This window comes from Lynx canadensis, chromosome C1, assembly GCF_007474595.2.
Source record: "Lynx canadensis isolate LIC74 chromosome C1, mLynCan4.pri.v2, whole genome shotgun sequence".
Taxonomy (NCBI): domain Eukaryota; kingdom Metazoa; phylum Chordata; class Mammalia; order Carnivora; family Felidae; genus Lynx; species Lynx canadensis.
The window spans coordinates 78,655,403-78,676,597 of record NC_044310.1 but is presented as its reverse complement, the minus strand read 5'-3'; the positions used below and the strand labels follow the sequence as shown (position 1 = coordinate 78,676,597).

The 21,195-nt window shown below is 36.7% G+C and overlaps 1 protein-coding gene across 1 annotated transcript; it reads left to right on the top strand.

Annotated features, from left to right (window-relative positions):
- Positions 1-635: 635 nt before the first annotated feature.
- On the top strand, positions 636-20,224 carry TMED5 (transmembrane p24 trafficking protein 5). The gene is given in 5 exon segments (XM_030326763.1): positions 636-1,146; positions 7,793-7,890; positions 14,351-14,534; positions 17,265-17,304; positions 17,307-20,224. Coding segments are annotated over 5 exon segments (699 nt in total). The 5' UTR covers positions 636-957; the 3' UTR covers positions 17,495-20,224.
- Positions 20,225-21,195: the final 971 nt, after the last annotated feature.

The following is a 21,195-nucleotide window of genomic DNA, read 5'->3' as shown; positions in this document are numbered from 1 at the left end:
TTTATAAACCTTGCAAGTAATAGGATGGGTTGTAGTCTTAAAAGATTCCTCATTTGGCAAGATCAGAGATTTATGTTGTATTGTCCTGTTATCAACTACTCTCAATTTGACAGAATTAATCCTACATTCATCTGGAAGCAGCAGAGAAAAACATGACCTCTTCCTCCCCGATTTCTCAAGTAAAACACAACCCTGCAGAGCAGCCAGCGCAGTAAGGGTGAAAACGAAGCGCTTTCGAGGGTGCTGGGAGGGAAAGGAACGTAACTCCAGGTAGGCCTGTTTCTACCCTCCAAGGAGCAGTCACCACCCAAGCCGTAGTTGGGAGACAGACCCACCTGACAACAGCGCACACCGCGCTCTCATCCGCGTTCGGAAGCCTAAGACTCTCTACAGAGCTCGGGGCGTGGAGGCATCAAACACTTCACGCGGAGAACAAACGAACCACAGCCGCACGGAGTTCGAACCGCCGCGGGAGCCGTTGGGGACACGCCTCCCGGGCCTCAGACCCGCCCCCTGCGCAGGCTCTGCGTGAGGTGACGCCACGACGCGGGGTCGGTCGGGGATAGTGATCAGCGAGCGCATCCAAGCCCGCTCGCTCCGAACTACATTTCCCACAATTACTCCTACGACGCCCATTGGTGTGGGGGAAGCCATGGGAACCTGCCGCCCGAGTGTGAGGCGGGGCGCGCTCACTCCGGGCTTGAGGGGGCCGAGGCCGAGGCGGGTGCGGAAAAGGACTGCTGGCCCCGCCCCTCGTTCCCTACCCTTTGGAGGCCCGGTGTTTCCCGCTCTGAGGGATCCTGTGCCGCCGTCGTGGCCACCACCTGGGGTTGTTTCAGGCTTCAGGCTTCAGGTTTCCCTGCCAACCACGAGGAGTCCAGGGAGGAAAAGCGGAGCCTAGGTGCCAGTAACGCACACCTCCCGCGTCTCTTCTAGCCCAAGATCGCCCCGGCAGGGATGGGCGTCAAGATCTGGCTGCCCTTCCCGGTGCTCCTCCTGGCCATTCTGTACCCAGTGCTGCTGCCGGTGGCTGCCGCCTTCACTCCCTCCTTAGACAGCGACTTCACGTTTACCCTTCCGGCCGGCCAGAAGGAGTGTTTCTACCAGCCCATGCCCCTGAAGGCCTCGCTGGAGATTGAGTACCAAGTAAGTGCGGAGAGCGAGCCAGCCTCCTTTATCCTAGCTACACCGTCTTCGCCTCTCACCCTCTTAGAAACTTCTTGTGGACTGCCGGGGTGGTGAACAGGGGAGGGCCGCCTGGGTGGCCTGCCAGCTCGGCGCAGGCGCACGAGGCTTGGTTCTCCTGGGGCCGGGGACCGAGAAGTTAGGCGGGACCTGGAATTCACTACCCGCCTTCTCCCCTTTCCTCTGGTCGGAAAGAGGCCAATACTGGTGATCTCGGTGGTTTCCTTCTTTGTTTCATAATTCACCCATCGCCTTGCTAACCATCACATGCTCCGATACTGGGAATTTCGCAATACAGGACTGATAACACGTTCTTCTTCATCATTGGAGGAGATGATGACACTTGTTTTGTTACCCCCACGACGCTCACCCAATTCCGGTATTATAAATGTTCACTGTCATTGCTTCAGCTAAGGATTTTTGAATTGTAAACATGTGATTATCACTAAATCCGATTTTGGAATATTTTGAAAGGAGCTATTGATGTATTTAAGGGTACATTTCCTTCTCAGATATTTATTTTAAGCCAGGTAATATCTAATTGTATATTAAAACTTTATAACCTTTCGTTCAGTATTGTAAGCATTTCTCCCATTGTTTTCTTTTTAGTGTCTGCATAATAATATGTAAGGATTTGCCTTAATTGATGTAGTCATCGTGGTAGAGGATAATTTCTTAGAAGAAATCTTGTTAGTTCAACACAGCTAATTTTGATGTTTCTAGATAGCACTGCAAAAAAAGATGCATTGGTGTGGTTCGCCTTTTAATTTTTCACAAATTACTTAATTTATAATAAGATGTTAATTTTTTTAAGTTGATGTAAAGAATCTTTTCAACAACAGTTACTGTCACGTATAGAGCAAAATAAAAAGTTATATAGAATTTATATCGGAAGGAACTTTAGAATTATAGATACTTAAGGAAAGCAATAGCGCAGTATCTAAGGTTACATAGTGAGCAAAACTGAGACTAGAACGCAACATCTATTGATTACCAGTGTGGTTCAAAAGTTCATTTACCATGTGCCAGTAATTGGCGAGGGTTGGGGGTGGGGGGATGTGGGAGGAGTGTGGACGAGAAGACCCACGATGACACTGACAAAAAAAAAAAAAGTTCCTGTTTTCAGGGATCTTATTATTTAAGGGACACTGGCCAATAAATAGGTAATTTCAATAAAGTATTGTTAAGTGCTGTAGAGAAGAGCCACTTCTCTGGGGTTTCAGAAAAGAATTCTGGAGAAAATAAATTTGAATCTAAAAAGATGCTTAAGTGAGACAAGAATGCAAGGAAGGAGGGGCAATTCAGGAAAAGGAACAAAACGAATAGTATATGCATAGTATGTTTTGTTGGTGGGCAGTATGTGGACACAAGTGCTGGGTCTTTATTAGACTTTAAAACTGTAAAGTCTAGGGTGCGAGTAGAAGTAAAAGAGATTGGAGGTGTCAGAAGGCTGGATGGATCAGGATCATGAATCTTAACCCAACGTGGGCCATGAAGCCATACTGCATGGCTTTGCCCTTGTTCTGTACAAGGGCCATTGAAGATACAAGCAGCATGGTAACAGTCAAAACTGTTTTTCAGATAGGTCACTGGGTACAGTGTGGAAGATGGATTTAAGGAGGGCAAAATTAGAGGCAAGGAAACCAACGGGGGGTTAGTGAAATAATCCAGGTAAGAAAACAATTTGTCTTATTCGAAAATTCCTTAGTATTAATCCAGGTATTAGGGAGGAAATGTATATTAACTACTGACCTCTTGTGATTATCATATAAGACTTCTAGAGATAAAATGCCTGGTTTGAAATCTTGACTCTGTCACTTAGTACCTATGTGATTTTGAACAAGTTACTTAACCTCTCACTTGTAAAATAGAGATAATAGTAATTACCTCATAGAGTTGATTTGAAAAAATGAGTAAATAATTGTTCATAGGTCATTCCTGACACATAGTTAATAGGCACTGAATGTTAGTTTTTTTCTACATTTACACTTCTTGAGTTAAATAGCTAGCTTCATTTAGCTTTACACTTTCCATCTTTAGTCACTCTTAAAGGGACTGTTCCCCCACTGCATTCCCCCTAAACAATAATAGTTGTTCTTGGGTAGGGGGGGAGGAAAATCATTTAATGTCTGTAGTCCTAGACAATGTTGGAGGACTTTCTAAGGTAAGGGATAATCTTCAACTTTTTGTGTGCATTTTCCAACTCCATGATTAATTTTCCAGTAACAATAAGCTACTGCTTTTTGTTTTCATTTTTAAAATATCAGAGAACAGACATTGCAGACATTGCCTTTGGGTTACTGTGACATATTGAAAAATTTTAACCATTTCTTACTTTTCAAGGTTAAGAGGATACTTCTAAAATAATTGACCACACCCACATTATATTATTAAGTTCTTAAAAACTTTTTAATGATTTTTTAAAGCTTATTTATTTTATATAAAGTACCAGTGTGAGAGGGGGAGAGAGAGAATCCCAAGCAGGCTCTTCACTGTCAGCACGGAGCCCAACAAGGGGCTCAAACCCACAAACCGTGAGATCATGACCCCAGCCAAAGTCAGATGCTTGGGGCGCCTAGGTGGCGCAGTCGGCTAAGCGTCCGACTTCAGCCAGGTCACGATCTCGCGGTCCGTGAGTTCGAGCCCCGCGTCAGGCTCTGGGCTGATGGCTCGGAGCCTGGAACCTGTTTCCGATTCTGTGTCTCCCTCTCTCTCTGCCCCTCCCCCGTTCATGCTCTGTCTCTCTCTGTCCCAAAAATAAATAAACGTTAAAAAAAAAAAAAAAATAAAAATAAAAAAAAAACAAAACAAAGTCAGATGCTTAACTGAATAAGCCACCCAGGACACCCCAGTTCTTTAAAAAAAAAAAATTTTTTTTATGTTTATTTATTTTTGAGACAGAGAGAGACACAGAGTGTGAGCAGGGGACGGTCAGAGAAAAAGGGAGGCACAGAATCCAAAGCAGGCTCCAGGCTCTGAGCTGTCAGCACAGAACCCAACACGGGCCTCGAACTCACAAACTGTGAGATCATGGCCTGAGCCGACGTTGGCAGCTTAACCGACTGAGCCACCCAGGCGCCCCAAGGACACCCCAGTTCTTAAATTTTTAAATGTCAATACACATATCTTATGACTAAAATAGATCATTCATTTAACTTTTTAAATCATTGCTGAGTGCTTAATTTGTGTGAGCACTATGCTAAGCGCTATGGATACAATGATGAGTAAAAAAATAGTGCATGTTCTCATACTCGTACAATCTAGTGTGGAAACAGGAATCAAATTGTTACATAAGTGTAAATTGTAACTCTAATGAAGGTAAGTATATACAGCTATGAGAGTATTTAATGGGAGGACTTAATTTCATCTGGAAATTGAGAGAAGACATTCCAGTTTTTTTTTTTTTTTTTCTTTCTTTCTTTCTTTTTTCTTTTTTTTTTTTTTTGAGAGAGAGAGAGTGCGCGCGCGCAAGTTGAGGAGGGGCAGAGAGAGAATGAGACACAGAATCCAAACAGGGCTCCAGGCTCTGAGCTGTCAGCACAGAGTCCCACCCGGGGCTTCAACGCAGGGCTCCAACCCACAAACCGTGAGAGCATGACCTGAGATGAAGTCGGATGCTGAACCAACTGAGCCACCCCGGCTCCTCCAGAGAAGACATTTTAGAAGTAGAGTTCAGATCCATAGAAAAATCAGTTTTATTAGGCATAAAAGGAGTGAGCGGAACAAGGCGATTGGTAAAAAGAATACATGTGCCACGTATTGAGGAAGAAGACAGAAGAAAGCCTTACAGGAACCGAACGACTGTTAAAGCAACAGCACAGACTAGGGAAAGTGGCACTAATCTTTCAGTGAAATCATCAGGAAGTTTAGTTTCAGATTATGATTTTTTTAAATAAATATTTTACATCTTAAAATTGTATTTTATGTATTTTTAAGTATATTCTGTATTCTTAAATATCATTTTAAACAATTTCATTAAGCCTGACAGTCACTACCAATAATCTCTTTTAAACTTTGTTTTACTGAAATCTTTGTTTAGTTTTGTTAGATCTCTTATTTTCTGATTTAATGGGTATCTTTTTTTAGTTTTTTAGAGGATGATTCTTTGAATAATTCTTTGAAAATACTTTAAGTCCTTGGACATCTAAAAATGTACTTACTTTTTGCTTTCACTTTACCAAATATTTTTTTTTTAATTGGGATCATTCCAGACATGGCTTCATTATGGTTTTTTGCATCTAGTATTATAGATAAGAATTCTGATGCCAATCTCAATTTTAAAGTTTATTTATTTTTGAGAGAGAGAGTTAGCATGAGAGAACAAGTGTGAGAGGGTCAGACAGAGAGAATCCCAGGCAGCCTCTGTGTTGACGAGGGGCTCAGTCTCACAACCATGAGATCATGACCTGAGTAGAAATCAAGAGTTAGACGCTTAACGGAATGAGCCATCCAGGTGCCCCCATCCCCCAGTTCTTGTTATTTTGCAGTTCTCTACTACTTATCATTGGAAGTTTCTAGGTTGTTCTTTTTAAATCCTTTGGGAAAGTCAGTAGGATTTTTACTCTTTTTTTCATTTATCCTGCTTCACCTCTATTAGTCCCTTCCAGTCTACAAAGATTTTTATCTTTTGAAGCAAAAATTTTTGTTCTCTTATTTAATGATTTCCTCCCTTCATTTCTCTTGGTTGTCTTCTTTGAAATGCTTGTTAGATATTTGAAATCTTTAGCTCTGTCCTTCATGAATGATCTTAAAATTTCCCTCATACTTTTCATCTCTGTTTTTTCACCTTGTTCTGAGAATTCCTTGGTTCCTTCCAGTTTGCTGATTTTTAGTCTCTATCCATATTTATTCTATCATAGCATTTGTTAAATAAATTTTGGCAACATTTTTTAATCTTTTTAAGAGCTTATTTTTCATACTAGGAACCTCATTTTTTATGGGTTACACATTCCTGAATTTCTCTGAGGATGTATATTCATCTGAGGAAACATTTTAAAGTCTGTTTATATTAACTATTTTTTCAGAACTTAATCCTCTCAGAAAAACCAATAACATGAAAAATGGGGCATTGATTTCTTTTTTTTTTTTTTTAAGTTTATTTATTTTGAGAGAGAGAGATTGAGAGTGCAAGATGGGGAGGGGCAGAGAGAGGGAGAAAGAATCCCGTGCTGTCAACACAGAGCCTGATGCGGAGCTCAAATCCACCAACTGGGAGATCATGACCTAAGCTGAAATCGAGTCAGATGCTTAACTGACTGAGCCACCCAGGTCCTCCGTGGGGCACTGATTTCAACAAATGTGTCTCTAGTATGTTTCAGTGAGAATGTTGAGATTGATAGCTATTGGTTTCCAGTGTTGTTATGGAATATTTATATCATTATATATATTCTTCATTTTATTGGGATGTAAAAAAGAAAAAGAATTCTGTATATTTAGCTAGCCATTTGAAACTACTACTGTTGATCAGTAAGTAGAGCACAGGAATAGGTAATTTTTTATATCATTCCATTAAAGCCACCAGAAAAAATAATAAACAAAATAGAGTGAAATAAGAAAAAGATTAGCTATTGGAGGCGGATTGCTGAGTTCAAGTTTTGACCATGCCATTCATTTGCTGTATCACCTTGGGGAAATTATTTCTGTATGCCTCACTTTTTTGTTTGTTTGTTTTCTGTTTGTTGGGTTGATTGGTTCTTCTATTTATGTCTTGATGATAATAATAAGACCTGCTTCTTAGAATTGTTGTGAGGAAATTAAACCACATGAAGCCCTTAAAACAATGTGTGGCATACACTCTAATTGTTAGCTATCATCATCATCAGGACATTTTGGGATTGTAAAGGAACAGATTGTGTTCTTTGGCCAGTAAACAAACAACCTAGTTGGAATATTCAGTTCATATTGGGGAATAATAGGTGAATACACTGAAGTCAGTTGGGGTCAGATCATGGAAGTTTTGAGTTCTGTGCTAAGAAATAGCTAATTGTTGGGGCGCCTGGGTGGCGCAGTCGGTTAAGCGTCCGACTTCAGCCAGGTCACGATCTCGCGGTCCGTGAGTTCGAGCCCCGCGTCGGGCTCTGGGCTGATGGCTCGGAGCCTGGAGCCTGTTTCCGATTCTGTGTCTCCCTCTCTCTCTGCCCCTCCCCCGCTCATGCTCTGTCTCTCTCTGTCCCAAAAATAAATAAACGTTGAAAAAAAAAAAAAAATTTAAAAAAAAAGAAATAGCTAATTGTTATTTTATTGAAGATAAACAGAAAAGTTACATAAGTGTGCCCTAAATTACCTAGGTAAGGTCTATCATTTGAACTCCCTTCGTGTTTCTTTCCACTCTACAGGGCCTCTCAACCAAGGCACCATTTTAGGAAGATTATTTCAGTAATATTTATAAGGCCTAAATTTAGATGCTGGCAACATGAATTGGTAAGAAAGTTCCAAAAATGAATGGAATTGAATGGATGGTCTTTCTGCTCTTTCCTAGCCCTTACATGCATCTTGTTGACTTTCCTACCTCTCTAGGTTTAGAAAGAAAATCATTTCGTCACATGATCTACTTCATATATTTTTTTTCTATTTATAATGTGTTCTTCTCTTTTGTGCTTTTCTACAGGTCTTAGATGGAGCGGGATTAGATATTGATTTCCATCTTGCCTCTCCACAAGGAAGAACCTTAGTTTTTGAACAAAGAAAATCAGATGGAGTTCACACGTAAGTAGTAATCCCTTAGTTGAGTTTCTTGGGCTGAATAATACCAATGTGCTATCTGCAAGGCAGGGAAATTTAGCACATTTGATGATACTAAACATTAGTATTAAATGATTCCATATGAACATTTTAAGCAGTCTTTGAGAGTGGTCTAGTATAAACTAAAATGTCTTCCTTTAACTTTTTTCCCTTTTTTTAGGCATATTGTATTAATCCTAACTAATTTCTTTCTTTGCTTTGGTTAAATAGGATGAATGTGCCCTAGGTGTTGAATTCAGTCTGTTGTGGAATTTTAAACCTGTTTTTCTACTTAGCACAACCTTTCCATTTTAAGTTACTGTTTAGGTATATAGTTTTGGGGGTTTTTTTTTATAGTTTTTAGGCTATAGTTTTTTTTTTTTTAGCTGTTGGCTATATCATATTTGTCCACTGTTCCTTTGCTTAAAAAAACAAGTACAGGGGCGCCTGGGTGGCGCAGTCGGTTAAGCGTCCGACTTCAGCCAGGTCACGATCTCGCGGTCCGTGAGTTCGAGCCCCGCGTCGGGCTCTGGGCTGATGGCTCGGAGCCTGGAGCCTGTTTCCGATTCTGTGTCTCCCTCTCTCTCTGCCCCTCCCCCGTTCATGCTCTGTCTCTCTCTGTCCCAAAAATAAATAAACGCTGAAAAAAAAAAAAATTAAAAAAAAAAAAACAAGTACAGTGATGCCTGGGTGGCTCAGTCAGTTAAGCATCCAGCTCTTATGATCTCACAGTCATGAGAACGAGCCCCTCATCAGGCTCTGCACTGGCAGCATGGAGCCTGCTTAAGATTCTGCCCCTCCCCTGCTTGTACTCAGTCTCTTCCTCTTTCTCTCAAAAAAAAAAAAAAAAAGTATAGTATGTCTTTGTACATATGTGTTGTGTATGTATGCCTCTTACTAAGGCCTCATTCTTCTTAGATAATTAGAAGATACGATAATAAAAGATCTGACCATAGGAAGCCAGAAAGGAAGAAAATAACTTGTTACAAGTTTAGAGTTTAACAAAAGGCTATATATGCTCTCTTACATCTCACTTCTCTTTGTTCGTATCTTGTGTGTTTCCCTCTTCCATTCTATTATTCTACTGCAGCACTTTGTTTACTCATTGCATTAAAACTAAATTGTGAATTTGCAGTTAGAAGAAAAGCAAGTACAGTCTAATGTTTGCCATAAACTAGGCTTTGCATTTTATATGCTTCTAAATTAATCATTCTAACTCATTATGAGAGATTCCTTGATTCCTCAATTCTCATTTTACAGACAAGGAGGCTCAGAGAAGTTAATTAAGTCTGAAGGGATACACATTTATTAAGAGGAAGCAGGATAGGGGCCCCTGGGTTGCTCAGTATGTTGAGCATCTGACACTCGATTTCGGTTCAGGTCATGATCTCACATTTCTCGTGGAATCAAGCCCGAAGTCTAGCTCTGTGATGGCAGTGCGTATCCTGCTTGGGATTCTCTTTCTCCCTCTCTGCCCCTTCCCTGTTCAAGTGCTGTATGCCCACACACTTGCAGGGCTGTCTCTCAAAATAAGTAAAAACTTAAAAAAATATATTAAGAAGTTAATATAACTAAAGATAAACTTTTGTTTAAATCTAATTTTTAGAAGGTAGGTTTGAAATTTGGTGTAGTGATTAAGAGTGAGTTGTACAGCCTGGTTTTAAATACTGGTTTCACTGTTCACTAGCTGTGTAACTTTCATTAACTTACTCTAGTGCTCTATGCCTCAATTTCTTTTTTTTTTTTATTTTAACTTGTTTTACTTTTTACTTTTTTAAGTTTTCATCCAAATTAGCATATAGTGCAACAATATTTCAGTAGATTCTTTAGTGCCCCCTACCCATTTAGCCCATCCCCCCTCCCACAACCCCTCCCGTAACCCTCAGTTTGTTCTCCATATTTATGAGTCTCTTCTGTTTTGTCCCCCTCCCTGTTTTTATATTTTTTTTGTTTCCCTTATGTTCATCTGTTTTGTCTCTTAAAGTCCTCATGAGTGAAGTCATACAATTTTTGTCTTTCTCTAATTTCACTTAGCATAATACCCTCCAGTTCCATCCACATAGTCGTAAATGGCAATATTTCGTTCTTTTTGATTGCCGAGTAATACTCCATTGTGTGTGTGTGTGTGTGTGTGTGTGTGTGTGTGTGTGTGTGTATGTGTATATATATATATCTCACATCTTCTTTATCCATTCATCCATTGATGAACATTTGGGCTCTTTTCATACTTTGGCTATTGTTGATAGTGCTGCTATAAACATGGGGTGCACGTGTCCCTTCGAAACAGCACACCTGTATCCCTTGGATAAATGCCTAGTAGTGCAATTGCTGGGTCATAGGGTAATTCTATTTTTAGTTTTTTGAGGAACCTCCATACTGTTTTCCAGAGTGGCTGCACCAGCTTGCATTCCCATCAGTTTCTTTATTGCTAAAATGATCATGATAAATGTTAAGTTGGTAAAACGATAGAAAAAGTAATAACATGTACCTCAAAAGGACTGTGGTGAATAAAAAAAAATTAATACATATAAAGTGCTTAGAACAGTGGCCTGGCATATCTAAAGAACTCAATAAATGTGAACTTTTATAAACTCAGTCTTTTCTCCCAATGGTTTAATGAGAGGTAATTCTGTATAAGAAAGCAAGATACCTTTTCTTCCTAACGGTTCATTTTAATTTATTCCTAAAGGAAAGGAGGAAATTGGAGGAAAAAAAATGGCAGAAATTCTACATATTTTCTATATTCTCAAATTTAAAGATAAGTTACACTTTTAGTTTCTGTTCATAACTATCAAAGAAAAAGCATAGTTCTAAGTTTATCAATCTAAACTGACTTTTTAAATTACTATTTCTGTATTAATGGTTTATACAAAGATTTTTCCTGAGCTCTGCATAGGTAAAGTGCCATTTTAAAAGGCATTTTAGAGACACCTGGGTGGCTCAGTCAGTTGAGTGTCTGACTTTGGCTCAGGTCATGATCTCAGTTTGTAGGTTCAAGCCCCACGTCAGGCTCTGTGCTGACAGCTCAGATCCTGGAGCCTGCTTCAGATTCTCTGTCTTCCTCTCTCTCTGCCCCGCCTCCACTTACACTCTATGTCTCTCTCTCTTTCAAAAATAAACATTTAAAAAATTTAAAAAATAAAGCAGTTTAGGGGCGCCTGGGTGGCTCAGTCAGTTAAGCGGCCGACTTCAGCTCAGGTCATGATCTCGCGGTCCTGGAGATGGAGCCCCGCATCAGGCTCTGTGCTGACAGCTCAGAGCCTGGAGCCTGTTTCAGATTCTGTGTCTCCCTCTCTCTGACCCTCCCCCATTCATGCTCTCTCTCTGTCTCAAAAATAAATAAACGTTAAAAAAAATAAAGCAGTTTAACAATAAAATTTAAAAATGTAATAAATTAAAACTTTAAAATTTAGAAATATATATAAAAATTTAAAAATTAAATAAAAATAAAAAATAAGAAAGAGTATTGTTATTGAAAAGAGTATTATAGTTGAGATATTCTTCCCCCTCATTCATTCATACATGTATTTAGTATTCACTATCAATTACATGCCACATACGCTGGTTAACAAAGACGAATAATTGGGGGCGCCTGGGTGGCTTAGTCGGTTGAGCATCCGACTTCGGCTCAGGTCATGATCTCACAGCTCGTGAGTTCGAGCCCCGCGTCGGACTCTGTGCTAACAGCTCAGAGTCTGGAGGCTGCTTTAGACTCTGTGTCTCCCTCTCTCTCTGCCCCTAACCCACTCGCATTCTGTCTCTGTCTCTCTCAAAAATAAACATTAAAAAATTAAAAAAAAAAACGAATAATTGTAATAGCTAGTACTTGCATAGAGCTATGTGCCAGAAATATTCTAAGCATTGTATAGTAGAAAGCAAGAATTGTTTGTTTTGGGGTTTTTTTGGAACACTGCTTTTTTTCTTTTATTAGAGTTTATTCATTTGTTTTGAGAGAGAGAAAGAGAGCACAAGTGGGAAAGGGACAGAGAGGAGAGAAAATTCCAAGCAGGCTTCTTGCCATCAGCACAGGGCCCAACACGGGGCTCAAACACACCAACCATAGGATCATGATCTGAGCTGAGATCAAGAGTCAGACACTTAACTGACAGCCACCCAGATGCCCAGAAAGCAAGAATTTTGATCTATCCTGCCTCCTCTAATTTTTTTTAATGTTTACTCATTTTGAGAAAGAGAGAGCAGGGGGGAGGGGCAGAGAGACGGAGAGAGGATCCCAAGCAGGCTCCACACTGCTAGCACAGAGTCCATGAGATCATGACCTGAGCTGAAATCAAGAGTTGGACGCTCAACCAACTGAGCCACCCAGGTGCCCCTAGCTATATTAATTTTTTTAAGGCAACTAAAATAGCTGTTATGACACTGAAATAGTTTTTTTGTTAAATCCTTAAAACAAATACTGTCCTTCCAGAAGGCAGGGTTAGGAAAAATGTCTCCAGAGCTACAAACACCTTAAGTAACAGCTATTGGCTGGCACTTTTGGGAATGAGAAATTTTGTGTGTGTGTGTATTTTTCTAGACAACTGAATTAATACCACCCTAACTTACATGAGAACTTACCCATTTTGGATGACTTATGTTCTTTATTCTAATTGGAAGGAAAATTAACTGCATTTCTTATTTGCTAATATTTTGTATCATTTGTAGTAATAAAGTTCCTTTCTACTAAAAGTAATTAACACAGATTTAGAAAGAGATTAGTATAGGAATGACTATAAAGTAGTAAACATCTTTTTTTTTCATACACATGCATAAGTTCATACATGTCAGTGCTTGTCAAACGTTTTTCATTTTTACCCTTGTCCCCATGCACCCTTTCTAGACTTTTATGCCTCATCATCCCGTGAAATTTTAGAACCAATTTTTTTATCTGTGTCTTTATCTGTACACGTAAAAAGAGTAGGTACAGAAAGCTTCCCTTTTTTATCCATTTCAGGGTTAAAAGTGGCTAAATAAAGTTGAGTTAAATAAAATAAAGACTAAACAAAATTAAGAGTTACATTAAAAAGTGATTAACATTGAATTATACTTTACAAATAGTCATAACATTTTTTTCCTTTTAAAATTGTTCCCCACTGTATTTGCCAGTATATTCTTCAAGCTTCTTCCAAAGGTTAAATACATCCTCAAAGACAAAGGTTTGTCATGGCTGAGGAGATTGCAAAGAATGCAGACAGGCTCTGAACAGTATTACAGAAAAGAAAGATCAATTAACTCGAGAGTCAAAACCAAACTTCATCTATGCGTATGACAGGCTTATGTGATCATAGGCAAGTATTTTAATTTATGTGAACCTTATTTTACTTACCTTGAAAAGGTCAATTATGCCTAACTTCCAAATATGATGGTAAGGATTAAAAGATAGAATATGTGAAAGCAGTGTGCATTTTTTATTGGGGGTAGATAAGCATTTAATATTTTTTATGTATAGTATATATGTTAAAATCCAGTCAAATTACTGAGTGCTTATCTCTTATGCTTCAAGTTGGAAACAGGTGGAAGAGATGGGGACTGACTTAAAAAAAGGAGAACCACATGCTGTAGTGACAAGGCTATAGAAAATGATACACGTACCTCAGTTTAAGCAATCCATTGTATTGGAAATAAGAAAATTTCAGAATCATTTAAACCAACCTTCCATGAACCAGTCCCAACAAAAACTAAAACTCAGTTTCAGTGGTTTTTGTGGCCGGCACTAGTAAATGTCATTAGCCTATGCAGTATTTTTCTTGTTAAAGTTTAAAAAAAAAAAATAGGAAGCCACTTTGCTAAAGTAACTGTGCCCAGGCCAATTATCTTGAATGTGAAGCTAATGAGACCAAGATTAAAAGTATAAATCAGATGTGAGTGGCATTTACACAGTAAAGGGTAATGCCACTGACCGTAAAGCTCTGGTTGTTGGCTACTGACCTCATCCTAACCTTTGTAAAGTATGTTATAAAAACATTCTTAATCTGTAGGAGGCCTGGAAGAAAAGCATTTGGAACAACCCATCACTACTTTTGAAAACAAACCTCACATTAGAGTTATCTCAATTGAAGGGGAGGTTTGTGGTCTTATTTGCATACAAATTGACTCATGATAAGTTATTTTTAATAGTGTGTAAATATTAAAGATCATTTTGAGGTATCATGTATCTATGTTTTTAATCTTATCCTTTTCCAAAAATTAGGTCAAGACCTTTAACCATAATTTCCTGAGCCAATGCCAAGCACATCTAAGTTGCAAGTATTTGAACATGGATATTAACAAGTTACCTCTTTCCCAAGAAATTATAAATTATCTTTCAACACTAAGGAAATCTTTCTGTCAGCAAACTGTCCAATTACTAACGTAAACCATGTTATTTCTTTTTCTATCTATAGGAATTTTTTCTTTGATCCTAAATAGAAGTACAGATAACTGAAGACATACACTTTTTTTAATACAGGATAGAGACTGAAGACGGTGACTACATGTTCTGCTTTGATAATACATTCAGCACCATTTCTGAGAAGGTTATTTTCTTTGAATTAATCCTGGATAATATGGGAGAACAGGTGCAAGAACAAGAGGACTGGAAGAAATATATTACTGGTACAGACATGTTGGATATGAAACTGGAAGATATCCTGGTCAGTATGATCTTTTAATAAATAAAAATTATCCACAGGCCTGACAATGTGATAGGCACAGAAATAAGCATTTTCTCTGCATCATCTCAGGTAATCTTTACTTATGAACTCTGAGGACTATTTATCTCCATCTTTCCAATGAGGAAATTGTGCTTTAGGGAGCTTAAGTAATCTTTCTTTCATATAACTAGAGAGGAGGGAAATAGAATTTGAACATAAGCTCTTAACCCTAAAACTCTCTTAGAATATTCACAAAGAATATTCACAGAAGAATGTAATGATCTATAGTGTACTTGCACATAGAATAAAAGTGAGTAATTTGTAAACCCTTAAGATGTAGAGGCATTTTCCTCACAGCATGGTTTTTATAACATGAAATTTGATATTACTTGGTTAATTTGGGAACACTGTTTATATTACTCAGACCAGACCTAGCAGTCACCAGAAACTAGGACTACATTCAGGAGTAAAAACTCTTAGAATATGGCTTCTTTGTTTGAATTTCTTTATACTTTTATCATTAACATGCATAGTGAAATGTACATGTTACTATTTGTTAATAATAGTACTAGTGATAGGGGGAATAGGTCAGTACCTTCAGCCACAGATAGATGTAATCAAATCATAGAATTTACTGAGTGATATTTGTAAATAACATATATAGCTGTATGATAGAAATTCCTGCAGGAAAACTAACATGGTTTTGCAAATTGAAACTGTGTAACCTCTAATACTTTTATAACCTAACTTTTTTTTCTTCTTATAATATGGTATTTTGATCCATTGAGGTTTATTAGAAAAGCAACTATCAAATTATAGAAGAGACCTATTATATGTAGATCAGTTAGCTTAAGAAGTTGGAAAATTAAACAATCGTGTATGTGTGACTGCTTAGTAACTGAGCTCTCAGAGCCTTGGTTTTCTCACTTGCCAAATGGAGAGAATACCTCTAGAGTTGTTGTGAGGATGAAATATGATCTAGCATGTATAGAAGTGCTTTAAATGGTGTCTGGTACAAAAAAAATGTTAGTTTTCTTAGCTCTTCCACGAGTGTTACTAAGAATACAAACTGAAAGGATTAAGTTTGATTGGTATGAATTTTCACCATAACAGTTATTTATCTCACCATTTCCCATAGATATATATTTAAAATCTCAATCATATTAACTTATTCTTCCATTTTTATTTTGCCAACAAGAACAGTAGTACTTACATTATTATTAGTACTTCACTGCATTCTCAGGAGATTGAATTCATTCACATGGTTAAACAAAATGACCAGCAAGTTCAGACTTAAATATGGTTTAAGTACTTGTAAGTCCTTTTTAAAGAAAAATAAAATGTCTTTCAGCTTTACTTCCCCAAAATTTAGTTTCATAACAGCAAACTTTAATAATTTTGTGTTTGAGTATCATTTCTATAATATTGAAAAGAATTATGCATGATCTTTTTATTTGGGGATCTGAATTCTTTATTTTTCTAGACAATATTTGCATTACTAGGTTACCATTCTTTACAAATAGGCCTAAATGATAAATACTACACTTTGTATTTTTGTAGGTTTAGCAGAAGAGTCTGAAATTTTGAGTATAGTTTTTGCTTAAATGAGGACCTTAAGCAAAATGACTATCCAGGAAAGTCTGTTTCTAGTTATTTTCTTATTTTTTGCCATAAGTACAGTTGACTGTTGAACAATCTGCGATTGAACTGTGCCATCTACTTACACACAGATTTTCTTTAGTAAGTGGAATGTAGTACTGTATATGCATTTTCTCTTATGATTTTCTGAGTAACGTTTTCTTCTCTCTAGCTTACTTTATTATAAAAATACAGTATATAATACATATAACAAAAAGTGTGCTGATTGTTTAGGTTATCAGTAAGGCTTCTGGTCAACAGTTGGCTATTAGTGGTTAAGTTTTTAGGGAATCTAAAGATTTACATGGAATTTTAACTGTGCAGGGCATTGGCATCTCTAACCCCCATGTTGTTCAAGGGTCAACTATGACATCATTTCAAACCTCAATTTTATCTTATATTCATATAGCCCTTTTATACTTTTCAAATCACTTCTCACCAAGACCCTACTATAAAAATACGTTTTTCAGAAGATGTACAATTTAGAGTGCATCTTAGTAATAAGCTTTTACAAATGTGATCTTGGAACATTTTTTAAAAAACAGATTTGATTATACTTTGGGATTTATAATATACATATCAAAAACTGGAATATTTTCTAATTTCACTACATTTTCTGAGATAAAAACATTGGGTGTTTTGCTAGACACTACACTGGGCCAGACTAACATTCAAAGAAGAAAATATAAACCCACAGTGCATTATATAAAGACAAATACCTAAACACTGTTATCAGTTAGGTTTTTTAAAAACTTAGTTATTTTCTTATGGTTGTGAGGGCTGAGAAAGAGGTAATGTATGTAAAACCCCTGGTACTATACCACTCAAATAGATTTTCACATTATTTATTTTCAATTTACAGTAGCTTTGCTTCTCTGTTAAATAACTATTTATAAAAAAATAATTTAAATAAACCAGGAGAACTATTACATAAACTTACAGAGATCTTTAGGTAATCCAAGTAGCACCTGTCCCTTAATTGTTTGGATATAAAACTAATATGAATGTCAGGGGTACTGTGAATCACATGTTTAAATTGGCTTAAATTTACTGAGCATTCTTTTATAGTAAAATTATTCTATTTATCTCCAGGAATCCATCAACAGTATCAAGGCCAGACTAAGCAAAGCGGTCACATCCAGACTCTGCTTAGAGCATTTGAAGCTCGTGATCGAAATATCCAAGAAAGCAACTTTGATAGAGTCAATTTCTGGTCTATGGTTAACTTAGTGGTAATGGTGGTAGTGTCAGCCATTCAAGTTTATATGCTGAGAGTCTATTTGAAGATAAGAGGAAAAGTAGAACTTAAAACTTTAAACTAGACTACTTAACATAAAAAAGAGGGATGGAAAAATGTAATACAACTTACAGTTAAAGTCCAAGACCATTAATAGTCTTTTCAAAAAAGATTTTCAGGTATTACCACAAGCGTGAAGCAAGTATAATTTTAATGTGAAAGGAAAGTCTTCACTTTCATCTGTGCAAGTAGTCTTATTGCTTCAGTTGTACTTAAATATATAACAATATTTTGCAGAGTATAGGTATAATTGAATGAAGCCATATTAATAACAGCATTTTCCTAAGTTTGAAAAACTTTTGCAAATGTCATAGGTGACTTAAATAAATGAGCTTTGGGCCCAAATGCAACACCAAACAATGTTTTTAAAAGATTCTCTTACCTAGAAGTTTCTTTGTAAATTTGGCAAATACAATTAATACAGGTTTTCAATATATTGAAGTTTCTTTGTAAATGTGGCAATTATAAATTAACTGTGTAAGTTTCCAGTATATTAAGTTATAAATCATCTGAGAATTACCTAATCATAGATTGGAATAATCTTTAGAAAACAAAAACTCAACTTTTCTTTTACATATGTATCTCTCCTATAATGTAAATAGACACATAGCTGTGAAAAACAGATTTGTGAGACTTTTATAACCAAATATATTTCAATTTAAAATATTAACAAAAAGTATTAGTTTTATAGACTTAGCTTACATTCCCCAAAGGCCAATATTTTCATAATTCTTAAATTGCTCAGTCATTATTAAAATTTGGAAAAATTTTCTCTTTGAAATGAAATCGCTCAGTCTCCATAGGGACACATTTTGTCTAGTCCTTAACTAAGATCTAGAATTTTGAAATTAAATGTGACAAAAAATACTTTTATATTACCTATCAGCAGTGTTATGTTAATTTTAACATGATTATTGACTTGGATAATACATTATTACCAACAGTTGTGAAGGAAAATATTGCTTTAAAAATCTAGGCCTAACATAAATAAAGATCTCCTTTTCTGAGTTCTTAAAATCAACAAAAAAAAATAACAAAATCAATAAAGAAGAATTTGAGTAAGCTTGAGAACATCTGATCAAATTAAGTTCACTTAAATAAACTGTAAGTATCTAGAATCTGATTGGTTCACTAATGACCCTATCCTAAATAATAATCAGACTAAATTCCAGTTAACTGTAGAAACTATACTTGGCCATGGCTTTTATTGTTTTACAGTTGTTTTATTCTGTTTTGAATTGTCTTTTATAAGTATTCAGGTATATTTTATGAAACAAACTCTACTGTAAGATTTAGCACTGGGTAAACATATTACAACTTTTATTATAACTTTCATTAATTACTTTTCTGATCACTTTATTTATTGACATTCAAGTAAGGATTGAAAGCCTACAGAATCCCAAATTTAGAGCTGATATGTGAATAACTTTATATAAAGTCTCTGACATCCTTCTTATTGGGTCTATGGAGTCTTACTCATATACTAGTAATTTAGCTACATTAAGTAGAATTTTTAGGTTTTATCGATTTGTAATACTGGTTAAGACAAATATGAGTTAGAAACAATCAGCTTACAAGTTTGAATATAGCACCCCTCTGTACATTACTACTGCTTGAATTCTTAAGCAATGATATCAAGAGAATGGTTTATTAATTTACAGTCAGAGTGGTACAAAAAGATTTATTTCCCTCCTTCTTATGCCTTTGGGAGAACAAGGTTAGATATCCCTACTCTGAAGCTTTTAAAAATGAGGATTGATTACCTAACTGACCCAAGAAAATGCTTTTATGTGTCCAGGAGTAGCACCTGAAATACAGGCAAAACAAGGGCCAATAATTGCCTATGATATCCCATTCCCCCCTTCTGTTAAACTCAAAATGAGAAGCAAACTTACCATACTATACCTAATAAAACAGTGCAGATCTAAACTACTGCATCTTTTCTATAAAACTGTGATTAAGAATTCTACCCTCTGGCTGGCTACTGTACTGTACTGATTCCTTACCTAACAATGAATTTGTTACATCATGTATGTATGATTCATGCCACTGATTTTAAACCTGTGATTCAGTAAACTTCTTACCTTATAATGGGCCTTATTTGGAAAACAAAGAATTTAGGAATACTGAGGACAATTTTATTTTATAGGCACAAAATGAAGAGTGGGATTAAGAATGTTAACTTGTATTAACCAAAAAAGTATAATCAGTGAACAAAGAACTAAATTCTTTGGCATATAGATTATCTGCCTCGTGTGGTTTTTTTAATGTCAGTATTAAATTTTGAAATTAAAATTATGCTAAAATTAAGCTATCACATAATGGCTGATTTTTTCTTTGGTGTTTAGTTACATAAACTCTTAAATACTGTAGTATTTAAGGCCTAGAGTTTTATTCTCATTTGCATTTGGGTCATTAATGATATGCTATTCTTTCAAGGTATAGAAGGTAAAGAAGTGGTTGAAATAGGAAGGAAATAAATTACAAATTGAAATGTAATTTGTTAAGTAGGTTTATCCTTAAGCATTGTTATTATGTCTTAAATTAACAAAAATTGAGTACCTATAATTGTATGCCTCCCTAAATAAAAATTCTTTATCTGAAATTTAAAAAATGATTCAGCATGTAATAGCTTTTCATCTGAAGTGTAATACATAATCATTGTTGCTCAAATTGCTTTATAGTTGTTAACAGCCTTATTAAAAGAGCAATGAATACTATGCTGAATATACATAATAAAAATTACAGTCAAAGGGAAATTTTACTTATCTGTCATTGTCAATGATAAGCCTTAAAACCTTCATTGATCTCATACTTGGCCTTGTGTGCTCTTCCTTCCATTTGAAAACCATAGTTCTCTGCACTTCCTATTGTATGTCATTCTGCCTTGCATTGGATTTCTATTTATATGTGTTCTCTTATTCATCTGTTGCCCAAACATGCATTGTAACTATAAGGTGCTCAAAATACAGAGGGGGGAAAAAGAGCCAAAGGTCATCACTTCTGAAAGTTTGGAATGCTAAATAAGCACCCAAGGAGCTTGTACCACTCCTCTAACCCAACCCCAGAAATTGATTGCTTAGGTCTATAATAGGGCTCAAGAATCTTAATTTTAACCAACACAACTTGGGATTGTGGTATCCATTATCCCTGGACCATTGCTAACTGAGGGATCTTGAGAAATCAAACTTCCTTTGAGTCTATTTCTTTGTCTATAGAAACATTTTAGGTAGCATCTTAAATCTTGGTTAAAATCACATAAGAGTCCAATGCTTGGTGGAAATTAGTTTGTTATTGGTATTTCCTTACCATCCAGATAAGACACTCTTCCCCTCCAAGCTGATAGAATTCCTTAGGCACCTTTCTGCTTCTGCAGTGCCATCACTTTCAGGTGTCTGGGTTCCTGTAAGGTTTGTGTCATTACAAACTAGAGCTAGACTACACTTTACTGTATGTCTGGGGAAAGGGCATAGAATAAAGAATCCACACCTAAGATGATGTTACATGAAAGAGAGAACACTGAGATGGGACTCTGTATCTTGTATCTGAAAGAAAAAAGCAAGAAATGCCAAGCAGGGGAAAATTTGGAGGTCTTCAATGACCATGAGTCAACAGCAAAATGAAGAATCTGTTATCCAACACTCCCACTCCTGGAAGTTCTCAAGTGGCAATAATGATCAGATGTCAAAGGGTTTCATTTCTACACTGGATAACAAGTGGAAGGAG